The sequence below is a fragment of the Nothoprocta perdicaria genome, unplaced genomic scaffold, assembly GCF_003342845.1.
Source record: "Nothoprocta perdicaria isolate Ctin4 unplaced genomic scaffold, notPer1 scaffold_64, whole genome shotgun sequence".
Lineage (NCBI taxonomy): Eukaryota > Metazoa > Chordata > Aves > Tinamiformes > Tinamidae > Nothoprocta > Nothoprocta perdicaria.
In genome coordinates, this window is record NW_020455910.1 from 3,014,129 (window position 1) to 3,037,930 (window position 23,802).

The 23,802-nt window shown below is 38.6% G+C and overlaps 1 protein-coding gene across 1 annotated transcript in view; it reads left to right on the forward strand.

The window, feature by feature from the left end:
- Positions 1-1,920: 1,920 nt before the first annotated feature.
- Positions 1,921-23,802, forward strand: part of SPAG1 (sperm associated antigen 1) — a 31,697-nt gene continuing 9,815 nt past the window's right edge. The window contains exons 1-13 of the mRNA XM_026050053.1: positions 1,921-2,054; positions 2,844-2,985; positions 3,519-3,678; positions 4,494-4,619; positions 9,239-9,306; positions 10,844-10,962; positions 11,410-11,515; positions 13,889-14,019; positions 14,679-14,785; positions 15,691-15,853; positions 18,778-19,203; positions 19,601-19,700; positions 22,500-22,652. Of these exons, the coding sequence (XP_025905838.1) occupies positions 2,846-2,985; positions 3,519-3,678; positions 4,494-4,619; positions 9,239-9,306; positions 10,844-10,962; positions 11,410-11,515; positions 13,889-14,019; positions 14,679-14,785; positions 15,691-15,853; positions 18,778-19,203; positions 19,601-19,700; positions 22,500-22,652 (1,799 nt within the window). The 5' untranslated portion in view covers positions 1,921-2,054; positions 2,844-2,845. The remainder of the gene's footprint in view (positions 2,055-2,843; positions 2,986-3,518; positions 3,679-4,493; positions 4,620-9,238; positions 9,307-10,843; positions 10,963-11,409; positions 11,516-13,888; positions 14,020-14,678; positions 14,786-15,690; positions 15,854-18,777; positions 19,204-19,600; positions 19,701-22,499; positions 22,653-23,802) is intronic.

The window sequence follows — 23,802 nt, forward strand, 5'->3', positions numbered from 1 at the left end:
GGGAGTCTTATTTATACAGGGCTCTTTCTACTGAAAATCTGCATTGCCTTTGTAATTGAARGCTTAAGAGGGTTGCTTTATATCAAAGAGCAAAGATGCCTTGGATCCATTTGGTTATTTGGAATATGTGTTAATAAATTATTCTTATTACTGGAGTGTATTAGAAGATACTGCTAGATTGTGTGTGCTGTAAATGTAATCTTAAATGCTTGTAAATTCAAATTTTGGTAGTGCTAACGGTGCCCCTAAGAGTTCCATAYGTCTGACCTCAACTTGATTAAGCTGATAGCCAGGCTGTGGACTGTGGGAAGTGAAGGTGGAATTCCTTTCCTGATAGGAAAGGCCTAATGACATTTGACTTGTGAACGCATAGGTGCTGTGAGAAGCTTTAGGGGTAGAGCATGTAGGTGAAGAAAGGTGAAGGCCTTTCTTACCCACGTTGTTTCTTGAAAGTCAAACACCCAAGTAGGGTAACAACGTGTCAAGACACTCTGCCTCACTAAACTATTTGCCGAGGCTTGGCAAGGGCTTTCTCAAGCGCACAACGTGCGGGTTGGGGCGGCAGAAAGGCCCGCCGTGGTTATAAACCTGCGTGGCTGGCGGCACCAGCCGTGCGCCCGCCGCCGCCTCACGCGTAATGGCGCCTTCGCCGAGAGGCGGCGCCGCAGCCTCCGCGCCGGCTGCGCATGCGCGGCGGCGGCTGAGGCCGAAACCGAGACGAGGGGGCGGGCGGCGTGGCGGGTACCCCGGGCTGGTGGGTACCCCGGGCTGGTGGGTACCCCGGGCTGGTGGGCGCCGGGTCCCGCGCAGGTGGGTACCGGGGCCGGCGGGCCCCGCCATGGGAGCCCGCCGAGGCGCGGCCGCAGAGGGGAGCCCGCGCACCGCGGCGCAGCGCCGTGCGCCGCCATGTTGTACATAGCAACGGTTGCTACGCGGCGCCGCGCGGGCCCGGGCTCCCGGCCGCGGTCAGGCGGGGTCGGGGGGACCCGGCGTTGTCCTTAACGTGGGTACGTGGGTCCTGTTCCTGCCCCGGCTTGGGGACAGGGGCACCGGCAGCAGCTGCCGAGCGGGACACGGCGCTGCCGGAGCGGCCTCCCGGTGCCCAGGGTCGTGCGAGTACTGGAGCAGATGAAACTTGGCGCTTTGTGTCCTTCCTACTTCTTGTTTTTGTCTTTTTCCTCTATTAGTCTGTCTCTCTATGCACATTATTTCTTTTTCTTTTCTCTTTTTCCTTTTTTTTTTCTTTTTTTTTTGGTACTAAAATACTTGGCCATTGAGGCAGAAACATGTATTTATGTCATACCTGCAGATGACCTGTTATGAGCTAAGTGATGCTGTAATATAAGCGTTGTTTGTGCAAATAGTACAGGGGTAATTCTGCTAGACACTGGAACACAGTTATTTTGACAATAGCAATTCCTGCATGTCACCTACTAACTGTCCCGGTGATACCAATGTAAACACAAGTGATAAATTCAAGTGCTACATAACAGTCGAAAAGGAAGGAAAAAAAAAAACAACTTCTACTCTGTAAAGCTTGGAATATAAGTAGAAAAACAAACAAAGAAAAACAACACAAATAAACATAAGTATTAAAATAAGTACCAAGGATGACGGAGAGTACGCTTAGAACACCTTACTTGTCCCAAGTTGTGGACTTRGGGAGAAGATGCAGGTAAGTTCAGATATCAGAATCCCAGAAAATTGTGAGGAAAGATGAGCACAGCATTTATTTTGGCTACAGAGAAGATGAAGTTTATCAAGCAGCAAGGTGGGTTGGTTTAACATCTCAACTCTGGAGGAAAAAAGAAGTTTCTGCACCCTTTATCTCCATTTATACTGATGTTTCAGTTTTGTTGTGTTTTCATGTTCATTGATTTCTGTCTACTATTTTGAGCTATAAACAAGATAGTGGCATTTGTACCCAGGGTTACCAAAGGCTGAGGAAGTCCCTGAGGAGACTGAAAACAACAAGAGCTCTCTGTGAGCTGAAGATCACTAAGAAAGTGTCCTAGAGGTGACTTTGACAGGAGGAGACACATAAAAGTAAAAAGGTAAAGCACTAAGACAATAAAGGTAATTCAGTTTAATCTTGGGGGACTGCCCTTTCAGAGGAATAGGTAGAGTATGAGAAGAAAAGCTCCCTCCAGTCTTGAAAGAAAAACAGAGAAGTATGCTGATCCAGAAGAGATGAGAAGGACAGTTGGATGTATGCAGTAAGTTGATCACTAGCATAGAAAAGCAGAGAAGCAAAAGAAAAATGAGATTTAARGCAAAACATGAACGATCATAGTGAAGAGGCCTTCAAGGTCAGGGGAAGATGCTGACAAGGTTCTGCTTGTGAGTTTTGATCAGAGAAATGTCATTGGATATTTTGCAGTTAACTGGGGAAGGACATCTTGAATTTTATCAGAAAGTTAAATCTTCCTATCTGAGAACTAAAAGTAGGAATCAATTTTTCTGCAGATATTTTCAGTGTTACCACATTGTGTGTAATAAAAAAATAGGAAATGCAGATGTAAGCATGAATGTTTTTCTTTAGAAGCAATTCTGACTAGCTGACTAGTTCTGCCTCACAGAAATAGTAAAGCTGTATGTATACTTTTTCTAAAACATCTCTCTCATGTATTCATAAACATATGGATGTTTATGGTCAGTAGAGTTCTGCTAAAAGAGAAGCGTGAAATCAAGGCTTCAATTTGAAAATCTCTTTTGTGTCAATAGGTCTGCTTGCATAAGGAAATATTATTTAGAAGCATAGGCAGGTCTACTCTTTACATTAACATTGATTGAAAATACAATTGAGTGCCAGAGAATCATTAAATTTTTCTTTTAATATTTAGTTATGAGTGATGACTCAGTACCATCTTTGTTCGATCAAGGAACAACTAAGAAATATCGAATACCAATTGGTCATCTGGATTACAAATTCATTGAAAAATGCACGGATGTTAAACACCTGGAAAAAATCCTCAGCATATTAAGGTAAACTTCATATTTTTAACTTTGGAAACTTCAGCTTAAATATTCTAGTTACTTTGAGCCTCTTTGTCACTTATGTATTTAACAATTAGAAGTCAAGGTTCAAGTAATTACATTAAGTGTTCAAATGATAGCATTAGAAATCGAGTTCCTGTTTTAACCAACCAAACAGGTTGAAGTGATTCAGTGCCACCTTTTYCTTAAATACTGCCACTGGATCTTGGTTCTGTCCTGAAACTACCTTGCCTGAAGGTTTTTGTGATTTTGGATGGCATGTTTATTTAGCTTCTTCTGCAAATGACAAGAGCATTTTTTAATTAGCATTGCAATGATAGTTTTTAAAGGATATGCATATCCTTTAAAAATTAACTCAGACTCACTATGAATTTCTTATCAAAATGCATTAGATGTAGATGAAGTTAGTTATGGGGAAGTCTTCTGCAGTCACTGTAGTACACTTAGAAATATTGAGATTTGTAGGAAATGCAGCAAAGTTCTTTTTTTTTTTTTTCATAACTGTTAAATTTATTTTAAAGGTCTGGTGAGGAGGGATATTATCCTGACCTTACAGTATTTTGTGAAAAGCGTATTGAGCATTTGCACCCAGGGAGCAGAGCTCTCAGAAAAGATAAGCCTGCAGCCACAGCTTCTGATTTTACAGCTGAAGAATGGGAAGCAATTAATGGTGAACTAATGGTATGGTATAATTCTAATTTACTATTTTTAGTGAYGAGAGTTGTAATTACTCTGACATACCAATCTCAGATGACTGTTGAAGACTGAGCTTCTTAAGCATAAGCAGTATGTGGTTATTTGCTAGTGCTACAGCATTTTCACCATTAGTCTTACATACCGTGGTGCATTTGCTAGAAGTGGTCAGAGGAGTCTGATTATCTATTTTTATTCTTTTACCTTTTTAAACGATTCCACTGAATCAAGCTTATATATAATTCAAAAAAAAAAATCAAATTAAATTTTTAATTAAAAAAAAGCATTTATAAACTACTTTTAGGAAATGCATTTTTTACAGTAGGAAAAGCAGCATAACTTGAGAAGGTTTATGTTTCTTTATGTTTTTAAGATACGTCATAAGAACCAATGTTCTAATTTTGCTATTTCTGTCAGAGAAATTTATTTCTCCTGTCTTGAAGAAGATTCTCCAAGCTCTTGTGAATGACTAAAGGCACTTMTACTTCTGTGCCTACTTTATAATATTTCTTCCTTTTTATTTTGTCTATAAAACCCCACAATGCTTGTACCAGTAAAGGAAGGAGCTCTTACAACTACTGAGTTCATCTTTACTGCTCCTTGAATCAGCAGATGGATTGAAAGAAACAACTCTTAGTTTACAGTCAGGAACTTGTGTTTAAGGTTTCCTTAATCTTAATTAATGATTTTTTTCCCCCTACATTAAGAGCAGTGCATTACGGAGATAGTTGTTAAGGTCATTGCAGATTCTGCAGATTGTCTGTTTTACTACTTCAGGATCCAGATATGTTGTTTCCTTTCAGAGCTGGGTGACGGAAATGAATGAAGATGATGATAAATCCCAGTTTCTTGAAACAGATACACTGCGTGAAAGAGAAGACAACTTGCCTGCTATTCGTTGTTCTAGCAGCTGTCTTCCTGATAATCAGGTATCTAAATCAGTTTTCTAAAGCTGTGCTTTTACAGATGTACACTAATCACAGTTTTTTCTGGAAACAGAAATTTCTGTTTGTAGGAATTTGGACTCTTCGAGGTTGTTCTTATGAGCTTGATAATCAGAAAAAAAACAAAACCAAAACACCCCCTGGAAATTCCCTTGTGAGAGGTGAATGCTCAAACAAAAGCGCCTCTTTGCTATTACGAGCCACATGCTAATATTAATGTTTACTATTAATGTAATAATGTTTTAATTTTAATCAGGATTTAATTTCTGAAGCAAACCTCCTTAAATGTCCCTTTATGTCCTTTGATTCACATTTCAGAATGGTCTTAAAGCATATAATCTAGATTCCTTTTGGATGAAACTATACTCGGAATTTCTCCAGCTTCCAGTAGGCATTTGTTTTGTGAGATGAGAAAAGCTATCCCCTAATGAATCCCCCCAGATACATGGAAGATGGATGCTGGATTCTCTGCACCAATRTATCTTTCAGTCCATAGCCCCTTTATGTTTGGCTGAACTAGTGTAAATGTAGCCTTTGAGTGCCCTTATTTAATACCTTGCTTTGGTATTTCCACTTTTAGTCTTAGAGAACAACCAAACTCCTAGTTTAGCTGTAAAGCATATTTAAACAACTTAAAACAAATATTTGGATCTAAACATTTAAATTTCCTCCAGGTATTATTTTCCTCTCCTTTTTTTTTTCCACCTCATTTTATTTACCTGCCCCCAAAAAATATAGTGCTACAGGAGACATTTACGCAAAAGCAAGTGTGAGAATGGGATTTTTTGAGTTGTCAGATCTTATCATGATGACTTCAATATGATTTCCACCTTTTTTGGGGGAATTGTTATGGTGAGTTCACTAAAAGATTTTTCCTTTTTGTTGTGGCACATAAAAATTCAAAAAGTTATGAAAAGAACTTTATGAGGGTCATGATCTTCTTTATTTATTGTTAATTTAACAAATCATCTTGATTTGTTGTTAGTATTCAAGTGTTAGTAAATGCCTGGATGCTGCATTGTCAGTAACTACGTCTTGCTGTCAGCTAATATTTAGACACCAGACTAAGATTCTGGGGTGACTCTGCACTCTCCATTATTTGGGATACCAGGAGGCTGGAAATTCCAGTGTAATGCTTTATAGGTGCTTATTATTGACATTCACTTTGTTTTCATTAGTATGTCCTAGTTTAGAGTTTGCAGTGTAAGTTCATCCTGACTATTGTTTTTGTGACAGTAGCATAATTGCTCCTGACACTTATGTTGTACATGAGTGTTCCTTAGACAGACGGAACTTGTTAAATAAAATATTATGTAAAGTCAGGTAAGCCTGAGATTGAATATCAGCATAAATTGATGTAAAGAGGCATAAAGTCTAGGATATACTTTTTTCCCTCCTGAAGAGAATGTGATCTTCATTCAAAGACAAAATGTCATTTAGAATTTTATTTTGTTTTGCTCCTGATTTAAATCCTACAACAGCCTTGAGTTCAACTTTTAATCATTTTTATTTTTATTCTCCATTGGATATTTAGGTAGTAACATCATTTTTCTAACAACGAAACCCAGCTATAGCTCTGTGCGTAACCTCTTTTCCTTTTGTGCAAGCAGACTGCCTCAGAAATAATTTTACCTTGAAAGAGGGAATGGAGACCTGAAATTGAGTTTTAGATTTCCAGTTTTTATATAGTAGTGCAATTATATCACTACTGAGTAAATGGGATTTTTTTGTTTGTTTTGGTTTSTTTTTTTATTATAAACCTGTAAATCAACTGGAATATCAATCTCAAAAAAATGAGATTAATGCACTTAAATTGATATTCATTTTTCTTTCTTGCTGATAAACTGTGTGTAAATTGATAGTTTTTAAACATGTATTACTAATCATTTAGGACTGTAATTCCCTTTTTAGACAGGGATCACATAGTTTCACACCATGATATCAAAAATAAAGTTGGTRTGATAAATTTGTCGTTTCTGTTAGAAACACACAATCCCTCCACTTAATCTATGTTACTTTATTGGAGGCTCTGCATACTTTATTTGATGCTTAAAGATTCCAGTTATCTTGTGTGAAATCAATCCTGAAAACCCTTAGGGACCTGTCCCTAAATCAGTGTATTACAGCAGCAGGTTCAAGTTGGAGAGGCGAAGGCATCTCTTTTGTCTGTAAGCAGATACTCCTGCTGATACTAAATATAGTTATAGTTTAAATTTAGTGCCGATAGCTTATGTTTCTGTATGGTTGGTTCTTCTTACTGACGTCCAGTTAYGGGAAAGATTCTCTGTGAGGTCTGTATGTACTGCATTCCAGGGAGAAATGACAAGAGCAGAGGCTTTTTTTAATTCTTTGCTTGTAATGCAAAGTACCAGAGAAAAGCAAGRCAGAGGATGAAAACATGCTTTTTGTGGAAGTCAGACGAGATGCAGTATTAGTGATTGTGAGATTCCTGACTCTGCAGCTTGGTTGCTGTGGTCCCAAGAGTGTGAAACCTGGAATTGTGTAACGATTTGTGTATTTTGGGGTCTAGACTTCTGTCACGTTCCTCAAAGGACAAGCTCAAARTTCTCTCCCTATGCTACAGTTGCATTAATGAAAATACCTTATGACTTTTCTTCTGAGAGTTTCACCATTTTTTGTCATCACTATCTGCCTTTTTATTTAAGTAACAGAAATCTGTTTCCAAAATAAATATGTGAGTACAAATATACATAAAAATACATAAATAAAAGTCATATTCGGGGGAGCSCTATTTAGGAGTCACCACCTCCAAATATGTATTAATCCCTAAATGTATTTGTACTTTTATCAACCTTCTTGAAAGATCAAGAACATTAAGAGTGTATTTATTCTAAGTCACATACTCCAAAAGTTTATTCAGGTGGCCTGAAGCTCTACCAGSAGGGTCCATTTACATGACGTAAATTGGTCTGGGGAAATATTTCCTTGATACAGTATCAGCACTTATTAAACTGGTTTAAGAGGTTGTGGTTTGTTTGGGTTCGTCTTGGTCCACTTTATCACAGGCACTTGTATAAACATTTAGGGACTGCACTGTAAACTGTAGCAAGTTGTTCAAACACAGATGAGTGTCAGCCTGTAACCCCCCCGAACAGCTACATGGGTCTAACTCCATGAGGGATGGATTGCAGGGAAGGAGCAGGGCGGAAGGGCAGGAGGGAGCRGGAGGCAGTTTCTGAGCTGGCTGTGTCACTGGGGAGGGCCTCCTGGGGACCACACCTTGTTGTTAACTATCCTTTAGAGTCAACAGCAGGGAGGGACAACTCAAAATTTCCTCCATGTGAGGAAGAACTTTCCTGTGAGGGTGACAGAGCCCTGGCACAGGCTGCCCAGGGAGGCTGTGGAGTCTCCTTCTCTGGAGGTCTCCAAACCCGCCTGGATGCCGCCCTGTGTCCCGTGCTCTGGGTGTCCCTGCTGGAGCAGGGGGTTGGACTAGATGATCTCTAGAGGTCCCTTCCAACCTCAACCATTCTGGGATTCTGCAAAGAGATCCCTTTACTCCCCATCCTACTTAGTTCTGAGAACCATATCTGTGAACGACTCACTTTACACACACAAAATTTGGCCACTAACATTGCTTGGAGAACCGAGAAGCCGAGAAGTGTTCTTCACTCAGTTAGGCGTTCTCTTCCTTACATATAGTGTGCACTAACAAACCAGCTATTGCTGGGCTACCAAAACCACACCTGGGAATTCAGGGATGAGGTGATGCACCTTCCAAAGTCTGTCACGAGAAGCCTCAAACTTCACACAACTTCAGCAGGGGGGTTGGACTAGATGATCTCTGGAGGTCCCTTCCGACCTCAACCACTCTGTGAAAGGCAAAGTCTTATGACAGGTACAGAGGTACAAAAGATGGCAAAGGTCCCAGCAATGGATGTAGGCTCCATTAGCATAGGATGTGAGTTGAGATGCTACTTAGTTAAGTCAGTTACTGGGACTGATTGTTGCAGGAAGCTCGAAGAATAAATTTGGAGTAAGGCATTTCATAATGATGAATCATGCCTAGAAGATAGAACGAACATAAATCATTTTAAGGCTTAGTTTGATGGGAGGGTGAACTAGTCAAAGGAAGTACAGGAACTATTCTGAAATCAAACCAAACTTTTATGTTGCGTTTGTTCAGAGGGCTTTGGGGCTGTCAGATCCTCTGTATTCCATTCTCTTGGCAATGGCAGGCTGAGAATGAGGCTAGTGGTTCAATCTCTATGTCAACACTGTTGGGATTTCCCAAGAATAATTAGAGGTCTTCTCTGCTATACTGAAAGGGCTGGTTTGGAAAATGGCAACACAAGGTATTACTGAGGAAGAGCTGTCTCCTATCCAAGATTTTATCTAAAACTTGTGCAACATTTAACAGAGCAGTGAAGAGAAAGTGAAAGACTGAAGATTTCCTCTGAATACAGTATCTCAAATGCATGGAAGATTTTCTTTAAAGCAAGATGAGTGAACTCGACAGGATTACATTGAGATTAGTCATAAACAGTGTTAGCTGCAGGTGATATGTACTGCAGGAACAAACAAATAGGCTGTGAATTTCCACTTTTAAAAATTGGCTCACAGACCTGCTGTTTCTCTTTCAGAACAAAAACTTGCAAGACAAAAAAAGAAACAAGAAAAATATACCACGGGATTACAGTGAATGGGACAAGTATGTTAAATCATTTATATTTATACTTTTTTTAACTCTTATTTACTTAAGTAATGATAACAGAGTTGTTAGACTTTTAAAAGTATTTCACAGAAACATAATATTAAGGTCAATGTTTTCAGAGAATTACAGCACTTCAGTGAAACTTGGCGCCACGTTATATCATTGGCATTTTAACAGAATGGTTATTATGAAAAACTAATAAATGAAAACAATTTAGTCTATACCTTTTTAGTAATTCTTTTTCAGATTTTCTACCTCTAAAATACAAAATCTAGGGAGGTACATAGAAACTCAACTCAAAGTAGCTTACTTCAGCAGCTTTTTGAAAAAAATTCTAAGTTTATTTAACACATGTTCATAAATTTTTATCTTCTGCGTATCTAAAGCCACAATGCCAAATCACAAAGAAAGTTGCTGAATCCATATTTTTGCAGTAGGTCCCACCAACTAGAACAACAGCTTGAGGCAGGTGCCTTAGTCTGCTCAGTGCAGTTACACACAGGCAGGTTGCAGACAGGGCCTGGCTGCTAGGGCGGGTGAAGCCCTGCTGCACAGGCATTTTATTATGCGACACTGTCACCCCAGTTACGTGACAGGTCTGTTCCCTCAGCTTGTGCAGTAGGATGCACCTACTGCTCTGTTGTGCACAGCAGCAGCAGCARCTTCTCTGCAGCTCTTTGAATCTGGAATATGATGCTGTACAACCAGAGCAATGATGCACAGGTTTCCAGTGCTGCAGCCGGGGAGCTGCATCCGGAAACTGTGGAGTTTGAAGGATAAAACTCTTTCAGTATCTTGCCAAAAAACTACAAAAGCCCTTTCTACATAAGACACTGTTTTTGCAGACAGTTGTGTGCATCAGTTTGCAGTGCATATCAGTTCCAAGTGTATGTGTCATAGAAATTGTGACCTTTCTGTTTAAATGTAGATTAATGAAATCTGTTATATAAAAAAAACCTACAACAATAAATTTTCATCTCTTTTCCCTCCATATCATTTAAAGTTATATTTTGCTTACAGTGTTATGTATGTGCTCGATCTTTAAGTACCTTGGCATGCTGATAACTCTACAGTTATTTGCTCATCTAGGAGCTGGTTATTATTATATTTATTTTCTAGGACTACAGCAACAATATTTATTAAAAAAAAAAAAAAAATCCTAAACAGCTTTTTCAAAAGTCACTTCAGAGTAGGGCTGGGAAGTGTCTGAGATGCTGTTCAGAAATCTTTCTCACACCCTCACAGAGGGTATTTATGACAAGGTATTTATTTGTTTGCTTTCTTAACCAGAAAGGTGGATGGGGAGGAGTATACATCTATAAGAAGAAAAAAAAAAAAAAAAAAAGAAAAAAAAAGAAAGAAAGAAAGAAAAAAAAGTTAAGTCTTATATCTTAACTGGTCGTGGATAACTGAACACAGTTGATCTTTATCTCCATTTTTTTGGTATTATAATTTTAAAATATTTATGCCTTTCACTTAGCAGAGGAGTTGTGCAATGAAGCATTCTTGTATTTTTTAATTTTTTAAATACAAGGTTTGATGTGGAAAAGGAGTGCTCTAAAATTGATGACGGCTGTGAAGAGAGTACCTCCAAAGCAAGATTCTTTACTAGACCAAGTTTACCTGTAATTGAAAATAAAATAGATACAACAGGTAATGGCTTAGAAGTATATATTTTTTTTCTTTTCTTCAGATGTAATACTGTTTAGTTGCTTGTGCCCATAAACTGAAGAAGCACATTCCAGAGGAAAAAGTGTAGGTTTTAGTTTTGAGACTCTGGAGGTGATAAAATACTTACAAATCCACTGAAAATAAAGCCATATTTAACAATATAGTCTTGCTATTAAAAATCAGTTGAGATATTTTATTTTATATTTCTTTATATATAGGTTCCATCTTGTATGCTAAATTATATGTGGATCACAATCATTTAGGTTTATATTATAGAAAATAAAACAGAAGCTAGTGTTTTAATAAGCTATATTCTTTCCATTTTTAAAAATAATATACAGAAAATGATATTCAATGTATTTCAGCTGAAAATGTTTTGATAGTGTCTATGCAAGTTGTTAACTATTATGTATGAATATTCTTCTCTAGGCATGACAAAGAAAGAAAAGATCTTTATTGCTACTCGTGAAAAGGAGAAGGGCAATGAAGCCTTTGCTATTGGGGATTATATGGAAGCAGTGACATATTACTGTCGGTCAGTAAATRCTACTGTGTGCCTCTATTTTAGTGACTGTTACATGTGAACATTACAGAAGACTACTTTACTTACAAGTTGATAAAAATAAAAGGATAAAAAAATTAAAAATTAGAAATTAAATTAGTGACAGCTTTACTGAAAAAAATAATTCATTGATCAGATTATCTGTTATTAATAAGTAAAATTATTTTAATAAAACATACTGTTTAGAAAAAAAATCATTATGCAAACATTACAAATAGGAAGTGAGGCAAAGATTGAGTACCTAAGACTTTTTCATGTCTTTTGTCACTAAGTCCATTGCCCCRTTGAACAGTGAGCTTCAAGTTTCCTTAATCTTTATTGTGCTGCTGATTTACTTAAACRAACAAACAAACAAAACCTTCTTGTTGCCCCTCGCTTCCCCGCTGATTTCAATTCCAGGTTTTACTTTCTTAATTCTGTTACTAATGTGTAGGCTGTGCCTCTGTATTCCTCCTGCRTAGCCTATCCCACTCTCATCTGTTGTGTATTTCTTTTTTTGTGTTTGAGCTCAGGCAAGAGTTCCCTTTTAATCCCATCTGCTATGTTTCCTCCATCTCCTACACCTTGGAAGGAACATTCTTGTGCTTGGAAGATGCTGTTCTTGAAGATCAACCAGCTCTCCTGGACCCCATTGCCCTTTAGAGAAGCTCCTTGCAATCCTGCCAAACAGATTCCTGAAAAAGCCAAAATCCTGTTTTCTGAAGTACAGGATTGTCATTCTCATGTTTTTTGCAGTCCAAGGCTACTTGGGCAGCTCCATTAATTTTCACATTCTCAGCCAGTTCTTGTTTGTGAGTACCAACTCCAGTAGAGCATCTCCCTAGTCAACTTGCTGATCACATGCCAAGAAATTTTCTTCAGTACACTCCAAATTTCTTTCTCCAGGTGAGGAGGAACTTCTTCACTGTGAGGGTGACAGAGCAGTGGAACAGGCTGCCCAGGGAGGTTTTGGAGTCTCCTTCTCTGGAGGTCTCCAAACCCRCCTGGATGCCACCCTGTGCCACATGCTCTAGGTGTGCCTGCTTGAGCAGGAAGGTTGGACTAGATGATCTCTAGAGGTCCCTTCCAACCTTGAATATTCTGTGATTCTGTGATTCTTGTGCATTGTGAATTTGCCCTTTCAGCAGTTACTGGGGTGGTTTAGGTTTCCCATAATATCCAGGGTCTGCARTTGTGAGGCCTTCCCCAATCTGAAGAAAACTTCACCTGCTTGCTGTTCCTCACCAGTCTGAAACAGCCACTTTCTGTGATGTCAGCACATTGGCCTGTCCTTTTAAGCTTGTCCATCAGCTCTTGATGGGTTTGTCATGTGTTCCAAGAAAAAYCTGCACACACTACAGTCACCCCCTTGACTGGAACTCAGCCTTCTCACCCTCCTAGCCTGTCCTTCCTAAGGAGCTTGTATGTACCCATCACAGCACTGCAATCAAGCAAGCTATACCACCATGTCCCTGTAATCCTACTGAGATCATAGCTTGGTAACTGCACACATATTTCTTTTCTTTTTTTTGTTTTATTTCCCATGCTTTGTAGATTTGTGTACAAGCACACAAGATGGTCCTCCACTCATGTTTGCTTTCACAGAGGAAGTGGCGTGTCTCTTCAGTAATAAAGAATTCTAGAATTCTAGAATTCTTCATTAGAAGAATTAGAATAATGAATTAGAATTCATTCATGAATTCTGTGATTCTGATGTCATCTCCTGTGCACTTCCTAATTGTCYCCCTGCTCTTTAGGTTCCGACTACCCATCCCACTGAACCTAGCTGAAAGGCCTCCTTGCTAAGTTAGCAAGTGTGTTGTCAAAGATGCTCCTGTCCCACCTTGTCRGTTGGATCCCAGCCATCCTCATGCATCAAAAACTGTTCTGTCATAGAAGCCAAAGCTCTGCTTACAATATCAGCTCCACAGCCAGGCACTGACCCGGAGGTTCATCCTCAGCCTTTCAGTTTTACAAGCAACACAAGGAGAAGCCCTCCTGAGCCTCTACATTTCACCAGGCAGCTCTCCAGAGCTCCGTACTCACTCTTGCTACTCACAGGTCTTTGTTTGGCAGTATCATTAGAGCCTACATGGGTGGGCAGCAAGAATTAATAGTTCAAGGTCTGGCTAAGCCATGACAGCTTCTCTCCATCCCTGACTGAAGGCCCCACAAGCCCCTCCTAAGACAGTAAATCTTGTTGGTYAGTGAATGCCACTGTTCCTGCAGGAAGGAATCTCTAACCCTGATCATTAATTAGTATCAGTAGGAATATTGTTATATACTGTTTTCAACTTGTAATAGTGAACTGTTTCTACGTTCAGCTTTTATAGATGTGAGCCTACCATGCTCAATACTGTTTTTCAGGAGTATATCAGTATTGCCCACCGTGGCTGCATATAACAACAAAGCTCAAGCAGAAATCAAACTTCAGAACTGGCACAGTGCTTTGCAGGACTGTGAGAAGGTGCTAGATATGGAACCTGGCAACATAAAAGGTAAAGTGTAATGTAAACTTGTCTTCCCACATATTAATTTATTTCTAGAAAAAAAATGCAAAACAAAAAAGGACTCAAAAATGTCCTGTTGTCCTCACTGAGTTTTGTATCAGTTCTCATTATGAAGAAGGAAACAGGTTAGTTCCTCAAACTAATTTTCACAGTAATTTGGAGGTCAGGGCAATTTTATGTAACCAGTTCTGTTGATCTGCAAGAGCTATTTTAATGTAGTAACGTGGAACTAACTCCTACTTCTCATATGATGATTACAAGCCCTCTTGTATTTATACAGTGCACTGTTTCCATACTATCACAATGAAGCATTAATCACCTTTAAAGCAACATGAAAACAGTAAAGGGTGTTGATTTACTCCTTTCCGAAGGTAAGTGCTTGGCTATAGCTAACCATACTTACAAGAGAGGAGTGGGAAAATTGGAAAAATATGAGATCATTCACAATCACTATCTCAAATGAAGGTATCGTCAAATTACTGCTATTAAAAAAGATCAAAAGATCAATTAGCACCTCATTATGAGGTAACTGCAGGATTTTGAAATCATTTTACACGTATATTTCCTATACATTGAAAAAATAGTATGGTGTTATCTTTATGCTTCAAGTGTATATATAAATAATACATTTTTTGTTTCCTTTGTAGCTCTGATGCGCCGTGCCACTGTCCACAATCATCTGCAGAATTACCAGACAGCTATAGAGGATCTGAGGAAAGTATTATATGTTGAACCAGAAAATGCCATGGCTAAGGTAAGAATACATTACTTTCATATGACTAGGAGAAAGGTTGTATGGAGTAGGAGAATGAAGTGAGTACACTTCATATTGTTTGACTTGAACCTGAGTTCGGAGGACACAGTGACATATCACYAGCTGTGCTAGTGATCCACTTGGCAAGGTGCCTGTGGTGGAAATTAGGTACCTGAATGGGATCCACCAAGTCTGCTCTTCACTGCTTAGTCCTGAGGGCTGGTGTGCACTGCAGTTTTCTCTGTTAAAGTAGTTTAGGTGCCCACAACTCTGCTAATGAACTCATGGTGTTACTTACTTGGTTAAGGAAAATTCTCTGGCAATTTCTTTCAAAAATATCTACCCTGGTATACCTGAAGTTTGATAGACAAATCACAAGAAGAATTATATAAAAAAAAATATATATTCTAGACTTTTTGGACCTAAGACAAGATGGTTACCCATTTGGGATCTAAGAAAGCAGGATGTTTTCTTCACAAATTCAAAGCCAGCATGGGGAACTTAGACTGCTATAATTTCAGCTAGACAGGGCAAGATTGTTTCGTGTCATTTAATCAGTATTTTCTTAAGGTGATTTGTGATTTAGAACCCAGTCCTTGCAATTGACTTTCTTATGCCCCTGGACATCTTCAGCATTAGAGTTACATGAATTCTGTTTGAGTCCTACTGCTAGCACGTTTTGAGGTTTTTACAGCTTGCTTCTTGTTACTTCTTTCTGTGAAGTTATTTGCTGGTCAATTTGTCAGTATATTATGTGGGCTATTTAACAGAATATACTTTCTGTCTATATATATATATACTTTCTATATATATACTTTCTTTCTATATATATACTTTCTGTCTATTTACATTTTATATTCTTTTAAAGAAGATTTATGCTATTGCTATTTGTTTCCATATTGCAGAAAAATCTGTTAGAGATTGAACAGAAATTGGAAGATTTAAAGCCTGTATCTGAGACTAAAAGCAAAGGGAAACGAATACTAATTCAAGATATAGGAGGTTCAGAAGGTGATGAAGAAAATGAAGGGAGTACAGAAGAGAATGAAAGAAGAAGAGGAGATAAAAGTAATGTCATATCATTTTCTGATCAATTTTTACCTGATAAAAAAAAATCTGATATTGATATTATAAGCTTTATTCACACAATTCATCCAAATGCTCCTAAAAATCACTTATTTCCTTGCATCCTTTATGATTTTAGACCTATCATTTAATGTGGATCCACGCACTGTGCGTTTCCAGTAAGCAGAATTTTCCACTTGAAGCTTTAAACTGTCCAGTAGAAAGTGTGTGCTTTAATAATGCACTGTTTGCACAAGACTTTAAAAAACGTATTTTTTTTCAAAATCAATATGTGTATACTAAGTGTCCTCAGGTAAAACCCTTGAAGAAAGAATGGACCACATTCCTAGCCTTAAATGTGAGTTAATTTGAGGTTGCTTTTTGCTGAGAGCATGCAGATGACTAACTGCCTTTTAGATCCATAGGAAGACTCCCATTCAGTTGATGACAGGTTAGGATTTTAAACACAGGGAAAATTGGCASCTAAGGTGAATGATGTATATGATCATGGAAAATAAATGAGTATTTTGAGATTTAGGGGGCATTTACGTCTTCCTGGTTTACTCTGAATTTTAAATTGCATTTGGAAACAAAGTCCAATTAATGAATAAATCTAATATGTTCTGTGAAGGAAATAGAAACAAATAGACTGAGCATGTTGATGTTTCATGGCTTTCCATGGAACATTTTGAAGCTTCTGGCATTTTGAAGCTTCTGATTCAAAGCATTTTGAGTGGGAGATTTTGCTGCTTAAGAGACCAGTTGTGCCTGCTGTTGTGTCCCCAGCACGGCTGAAGTGCTGAGGTGATGGAGGCCCGAGCTCTTGCTCAGCACTTCCAGGCTGTGCTCCTGCACCTGAGCTTCTCTCTTCACTCACTTGGCCTTTACGCTATTCACATCTACTCAAATCTTAATTCTTAGTAATMTCTCTGACGAGAATTTTACTGTAGTGGAAACTTCCTTTGCCACTGTATCCTTGAGTAATAATTTACAGTGGCCTTTCTTGTTATGGTTAGAAGGGTTCTTGCTGAGGCCTTGTAGAAGGTTCTCTGGCCACCCYGTTATCCATTAGACCCCTTTTTTTTCTGTATTCCCTAACACTTGTGCCAGGGTGCTTGTTCATTGGTGTTTTTGATTTTTAGARCTGTCTGCTCTGTATAGTCTTTGGAAAAGAGCTCTACTGATTCATAGAGCCACAGTGAAGGCTTCACAGCACAGTGAAGCCCAACCTTCTGTGGCTTTTAGGCTGTATTGCAAGCTAGCAATCTGCAAAATTAGACGATGCTAAAATAAACAGTATTGAAAATAGACGTTAGAGAAAAATAACTGTCTGCTTTTCTTACTTTTGCCTTGTTTTTGGCAGTTGGGTCTGCCAGAGTCTTTTTCTGTAGAATTTTGTCAAAGAAATTTGCCCAATCATGTTTTTTTTCTGTGACTTTTAATTTTTTTTTCTTACTGGAAGGTATATACAGCATTCTCTAGGTGAATGTAAAATAAAACTATTCTAGCATGTATCCTAAGAAAATGATTATTATAATAGTGCTGTCTTTATTATCTGTTTATCTAGCCATTTATCATGTTCTTTCCTATTTCACAGCTTTGAACCTTTTTGGCATACTTGGTTTTGTCAAATCTATAGGATGGATGGAAGTCTCAAAAATAAACAGCTTTAAGTTGCATGGAATCACAATCCCGTGATTAAAATAATTTTGGGGTAGAATATATATATATATATGTATCCTACCATTATTCTCTCTGTAAAAAAAAGAAAATGCTGGAAAGAAATTATTAAAAAAAACCCCAGATATTTCCAAAGARTGAGACTGGGGAAGGCAGGGCTCTGTAGGAGATTGAGAATTCATCTCTTTGGCTCTTGAGAATCACACTCTTGACACATACGTCCACATAAAAGGAGGCTCTAGCAGTTCTGCTGCATGTGGCACTAAAAGTTTTAAACATCTTATACTTTTCGATCCTACATACGTTGATTTCAGTAAATACTGTGCGTTTATTTATTGTAATTTGGAAACAAACTGGAGTTCATTGATTTTTTTTTTCTCCATCAACTTCAAAATTTTAGTTTGACTCAGTAGGAGTCATCACTCATATATATGAAGGAATTTAGGAAATTCTGCTCGGCAGCAGMGCACCTCTAATTAAGAGAAGATGAAAACCCTGCATCTTGATTAATAACAGTGAACCACAAAGCTGCTTGTTTACAGTGCTGCTTTTACCTGACTGATAATTTCAAGAGTCAGTGCTCTTTAATGTAGTTTTCTTTTGAAATCTGCTTTTGAACACTTGAATGGTAATCTGTTCAGGTAACTATGGAAATTGTTTATGTTAATATCTGATACACTTATAGGCATTTTTCTCAAATTAGTAATAAATGTTAGCAAAAATTAAATGACTTAAACTTTATAAAAAGCCTTTTGCATTTATGTTTATGTGAAACCTTTTGTGAGAATGATTTATGAATTCTTGTGCCTCTTCCTCTAAGTTTTATTTGAGGAAGGTTTTAAAGCGTGTAATGTGTATTTTGTCAGTTGTCTGCTCCAGTTTCGGCATGCCACAATCTTGATTTGTTTATAGAAAATCAAAGTATTGGTATTTTAATATTCAGTATTCAAAGAGTTAATTTCAAGGTATATTCTGTACCATTCTGACACTACAGACTTGGGGATTAGAAGGTGCCCGGCAAGGAGAAATAAGGTGCCACGACAACATGTCCTCAGCAATAGTTACAGACTGTTGGTAACTAGGAATTCTTCTGTGTTCTTGTAAGTGTTTTCTGCAGCAAGGCAATCCTTATAAAATGAAGATTCCTTAAGTATTGTGTGCTCCTTGGAAGTACACCCCTCTTTTGCAGTGGCAATAGTTTCTTCTGATGATGCAAGCTCTAACTGTGCTGATTAACTTCCTTGTAGAAATCGGTGTGCCAGTAGTAGCAGCGGCAGCTCCGGAGGAGGCTGAAATGGGCAACACACAGAAGAAGTTTCCTAGCAAAGGAGGTGGCGTTAAGGCAGAAGACAGAGACACACAGAAGCAGAAGGAAAGCACTGAGAGTGGAGCGAAAAAAGGCACTTCAGCGAAAAAAGCACAAAAACCTTCAGCAGACCATGAAGGTGAAGTTAATGGCTATTTAAAGCCCAGTCCAAAGAGTGAAAGCCCTGAAGGTGAGAAGACCTCCGGATCCCATGGAGCAGGGTCGCTGGCTGTTGATGGACACAGGGCTTTGCTTCCTCCTGCTGCAGCCAAACTAAAAAGCGAAGGGAATGAATTGTTTAAGAGTGGACAGTTTGGAGAAGCTGTGCTCAAATACTCAGCAGCAATTGACTATGTCGTGGGTTTAGGTGAGTGTGATCCTTTATCCTTAAATCTAGGATTGTTGCTTAGATTACTTAAAGGAACTACCAATGCACTAACGTGGCATATCCCTTGATTTTTGGCACGAGCTACAGTGCAGTAAATTCTTTGTGATGGATAGTATAGAACAGTGCACATAGTACAAAATATAGGAAAATGAGTGAAATGATCTGTTAACTTTCTTAGGGCAGAGATGTTTGCAGTATTTAAATTTGAAGTGTTTAAATAATGCCATATTCTAGGTGACATGATGAAAAAGAGCTGCTGGCAGCTTTGCATCATCAGCAAACTGCATCACTGCAGTGCTACTCAGAGTATACACGTCTTTAATTCTTGAATGTAATTTTAGTAATGATTTTTGATTGTAATTGTATATTCTTTTAGCAGAACAAAGTCCAGGTGATATAAGTATCTTATACTCAAACAGAGCAGCGTGTTACCTCAAAGAAGGGAACTGCAGTGACTGTATTCAGGATTGTAACAGGTAAATTGCAACCTCCCATGTAGGGCAACAACATTCCTGATGATGATTAAACATTTTAATTGATATCTTACTCTTACAATTTGGCTTAGAACCACCTTTAATAAAGGCTTGATTCCCTGTCTAAATGACAGGCATCTGTATTTGTCAGTTATATAAACATTTACTTTAGCCAGGGAAGAAGCAACTTTTAGTTTGTTGTCTTCCTGTGTGAAAGAGATTGTTAGACTTGATGGGTACAATAGAAATGTGTAGAAGGCTTAACGTTTTTAATATAAAAGGAGGCTTTCTTCAGTAATTCTCTGTACTTACATGTAAAAGCTTTGTTAACTCCACGTTTTGTAATACAGTTGGAAACTGCTTTCCAGCATGCATGTGGTGAATCTGTGTATTCTGTGTTTTTCTTATAAACATTCAGCAAAATTAAAAGCAGTGATTATGGCTATTCAGGAATTGAGCTAAAATCCTTTCTGTTTTGTTGTGGCTTTTAAAGACATAGGAGTGAAAGAAGGAACCCTCAACACCTTCCAAACACTGCCTTCCACTGAAGTACAGCAGTATTTCTAAATGTCTTTCATTATATTCCCTTAGGTGGGATTGCAATATTGAGGTAGAAGGAGCAAAATAGGACCTCATGAGAATTAGAAGTCCTGTTAGTTAATCCAGCTTTTCTGTAGCACAGTGAAACCTAGCTGTAGAAATGTAGCACACTTCAGCTGTGAAAATAATTAAATATAAAATACATATATGCCCTTGTATTAAATGGTTAACGTAGTGTATGCATTCTGCCTGGTAGCAAAATTTCTTCAAAACATCATCTGAAAAAAAGAGACTTATTAACAATATTTTGTTAAAGTAGTTGCAAGATGATAGACAGCTGTCACATGGAACAAAACTGCATGCTTAACAAACAACCTTCACTTTTTTTTAATTCAGATTTGTTTTGGTATATAAGACATAATTGAAATCAGTAACACTAACATTTGGAATTTTCTATTTTTACCAATTAGAAGCTCATTTTCTTATTACTTTATGATACCATCCTTAATACTGAGCATGTTTTCTTGATACACGAGTACCTGTGGTGCCTAATGAGCACAGCAAAGGTAGAAGGAGATTAGGGACTGGGAAGCAGTCCTGCAAAACTGCCACACACAATCTGGGTAATGCCACCTGATCTACTGAAGGCAGCCTAGGAGGGTGTTCTAAGAATGGCTTACTTGATCTCTTAAAAGACAAAAATGATGTCGTACCACTTCTATTCTTGATATAAAATAATTTTTGAACATGTATCTTATGTGATGCTGTAGCTATTTATGACTTAGAAGTATTTCAGAACCCCTGTTGGGTCTCTTTCCAAAGACTCTGGCTTGAAGTACCTTTCGTTCTTGCTACAGAGAGTGCAGTAGGGTTCCTACATGGTAACCTGATTTTTCTTGTATTTAGTGCTGTGATGTGGCTTGCTCTGTGGCTGTGTTATACTTGAGTGCTGACCTAGAAACATAGTTTTCTATTTCCACCAATTTTATTCTTTCAGCCACGTGTTCTTCCCTGAACTCATCTGTGGTCGAGTGTTTACTTTGTTCTGGATGTTAAGAGCCTGCAACCTCAAGTAGCAGAATCCCAAGTATTTTTGCTTGTAGGAGATGACCATCTCCCTGTATCCAGCCCTCCTTACACAGCACCTCCAGTAGTGTGTGAGGACTGTCCCTGAGGTGGCTGAGGTGCTAGGGCTGTGAGGAGAGGATGGGGCAGCAGGGCCCATGTAACCTGCAAGGAAGAGGCTCTGGAAGGACCTAACTGCAACCACACAAGGTCTGCGAGGGGGTTAGCAGAAAGACCAGCCCTGGGTCCCCTTACCAGGAGGGCAAGACACCACAGGCATAAGCTGAAAGATGGGAGATTCTGACTTGAGGAAAAACCTTTCCTGCATGAGGACAGGTTACCCAGAGAGGAAGCACAGCAGTCTCCTTCCTCTGTGTTGTTCTTCCAGGCCCAAATGGATAAAGCCCTGAGCAACCTCAGAGGTGACCCTGCTTTGAGCAAGAGGTTGGGTTAGAAATTCCCCACCTCAATTACTCCGGGATTCTAAAAAATCAAAGAGTAGACCCCTAGGCTCATCTCAACTTCAGTATTGCAGTGTTGATCTTTTTGTCTTATTAGCAAGAATCATTGATTAGTAAAAGATCATTTAAATAATGCCTTTGTAGGCAGTTGCTTCATGTTACCAGAAAAGCTTGTGGTATTTGGAAGGAGTCCTGATTACACCATGTCAGATATTGAGCTCACTATTGACCACTGAAGCACAATCAGAACAGGAAACAAGTGAAGCCAAAAAACAGGCAAAGATCTAAAAGCCAAATATAGGCAGGGGGTTTATTAATTTTTTATTAAATGCATTTTTGAATATGTGTACGTGTATATAAGGAAGAAGACCTCCTGAAAATCATGTAGGCAAAAGCACCATATACTTGAGATTCCCATAGAGCCAAGGAGCTTTACATAGAGAGAGCTTTTCCCTTTAAACAGCTGTCTTTTCTTCAGGCTTTTCTTGAAGGAAGAAATTTTCCAGATGGAATGTATGAATTTGAGTAAAGTTTGTAATAAAACACTAACAGTTTCATAACTGCATCTCTTTTGGATACTGAGCAAGTAATAAACCACTCAGTCCCTGCTTTCCCGGGTTATGTTACTATAAGCCCATCTAAAATCACAGATGCTCTATATAGCTGTATATATATAATGAAAAAATATATTTCATGGCTATTTTTTAATGGCAGATGTTGTTCTTGTTTTCTGCAGAGCTCTGGAGCTTCAGCCGTTCTCTCTTAAGCCTCTGCTGCGACGAGCAATGGCGCTCGAGGCCCTGGAGCGCTACAGGCCGGCCTACGTCGACTACAAGACCGTTCTGCAGATAGACAGCAGCATCCAAGCAGCAAAGGAGAGTGTTGATAGGTAACTGTCCTCTATGAATTTTCTGCTCATATGGGATTCTGAATCGAAAAACAGAATATAGTTCTGTTTATTTCCTCTTCCCTCAAGGGACAGGAGCCTCACGGCTAGAGGCTGGTGGTTGTTACTCAGTAGCTTTCCTGTAGCTTCCAGGCTTTAACTCTGCAAGTGTTTCATGAAGTCACAAACTGGACCACAATAAGGAGTATTTTTCCTTTACCACCGTTTGAAAAGGAGGAGACTTGACTGTCTTAAATGTTTAACAGCTGTGGAAGTACATTTTTTGCTTTAACCCTCCTTTGCTCCTGTGTTATTTTCTCCTTTTCCATGTGTGTCTTTGCTCTTGGCTTTCATGGGGTGTGGCGTGAGGGCAGTCCAGAACAAAGCTTGTTGGTTCCTGGTTCATTGCATCACAGTAGTTTTCTAATCATCATATAGATCAATATGTTCAGAAAGTCTCTGCATTTCCAGTTGCAAAGAGGGCCTTAGGTAGGATTTTCCTTATTGCTAACTGCTGGGAAATATTCCAAGGGAAGTATTATTGCATTCTTGTCTAAGTGTCTGGTGCTGGAAACTCTGAGATGTGAAACTGGTCTTTGTGAGTCCCTATCCTAATCCAAGATAGCAGATCATCTTCTTTTATGATAAAAATTTCCTGAATGCTGTTAGTCCTGCCCCAGCAGCTCCACTCATTGTCCCTGTACATTAGAGTTAAGGGATCCTCCACATCATGTGTAGTAGTGACTGCATATAAACCTTACATTTCTGGTGTATAGTGACTTTTTAAAAGTCTGTCTCTTACTGTTGTTCCATTTTTCTACCATTTTCTTAATATTATTCCAGTAATTTCACCTGCATGTCAGTTTTATAGAACAGTTTTGCCCTTTGGGGCTCTATGCTTTTTCTCACAAATCAAAGCAAGCTGAGCAGAACATATTTCTGTCCCTTTCCAGTATTCACCTTACACTTGTGCAGTTCTCCAGCTAACCTCAGTTACAAAGAACTGCACTGCATGATGGAACACAGTAGCAGGTGAATATTTCACTGCATCTTCAAAGTTACTTCTCTTAGTCTTATACAAATGACTTTATGTATTAGACTAAAAAAATTATCCAGATGAGTAGATGATTTTGAGTGATCTGGGTAGAAATTC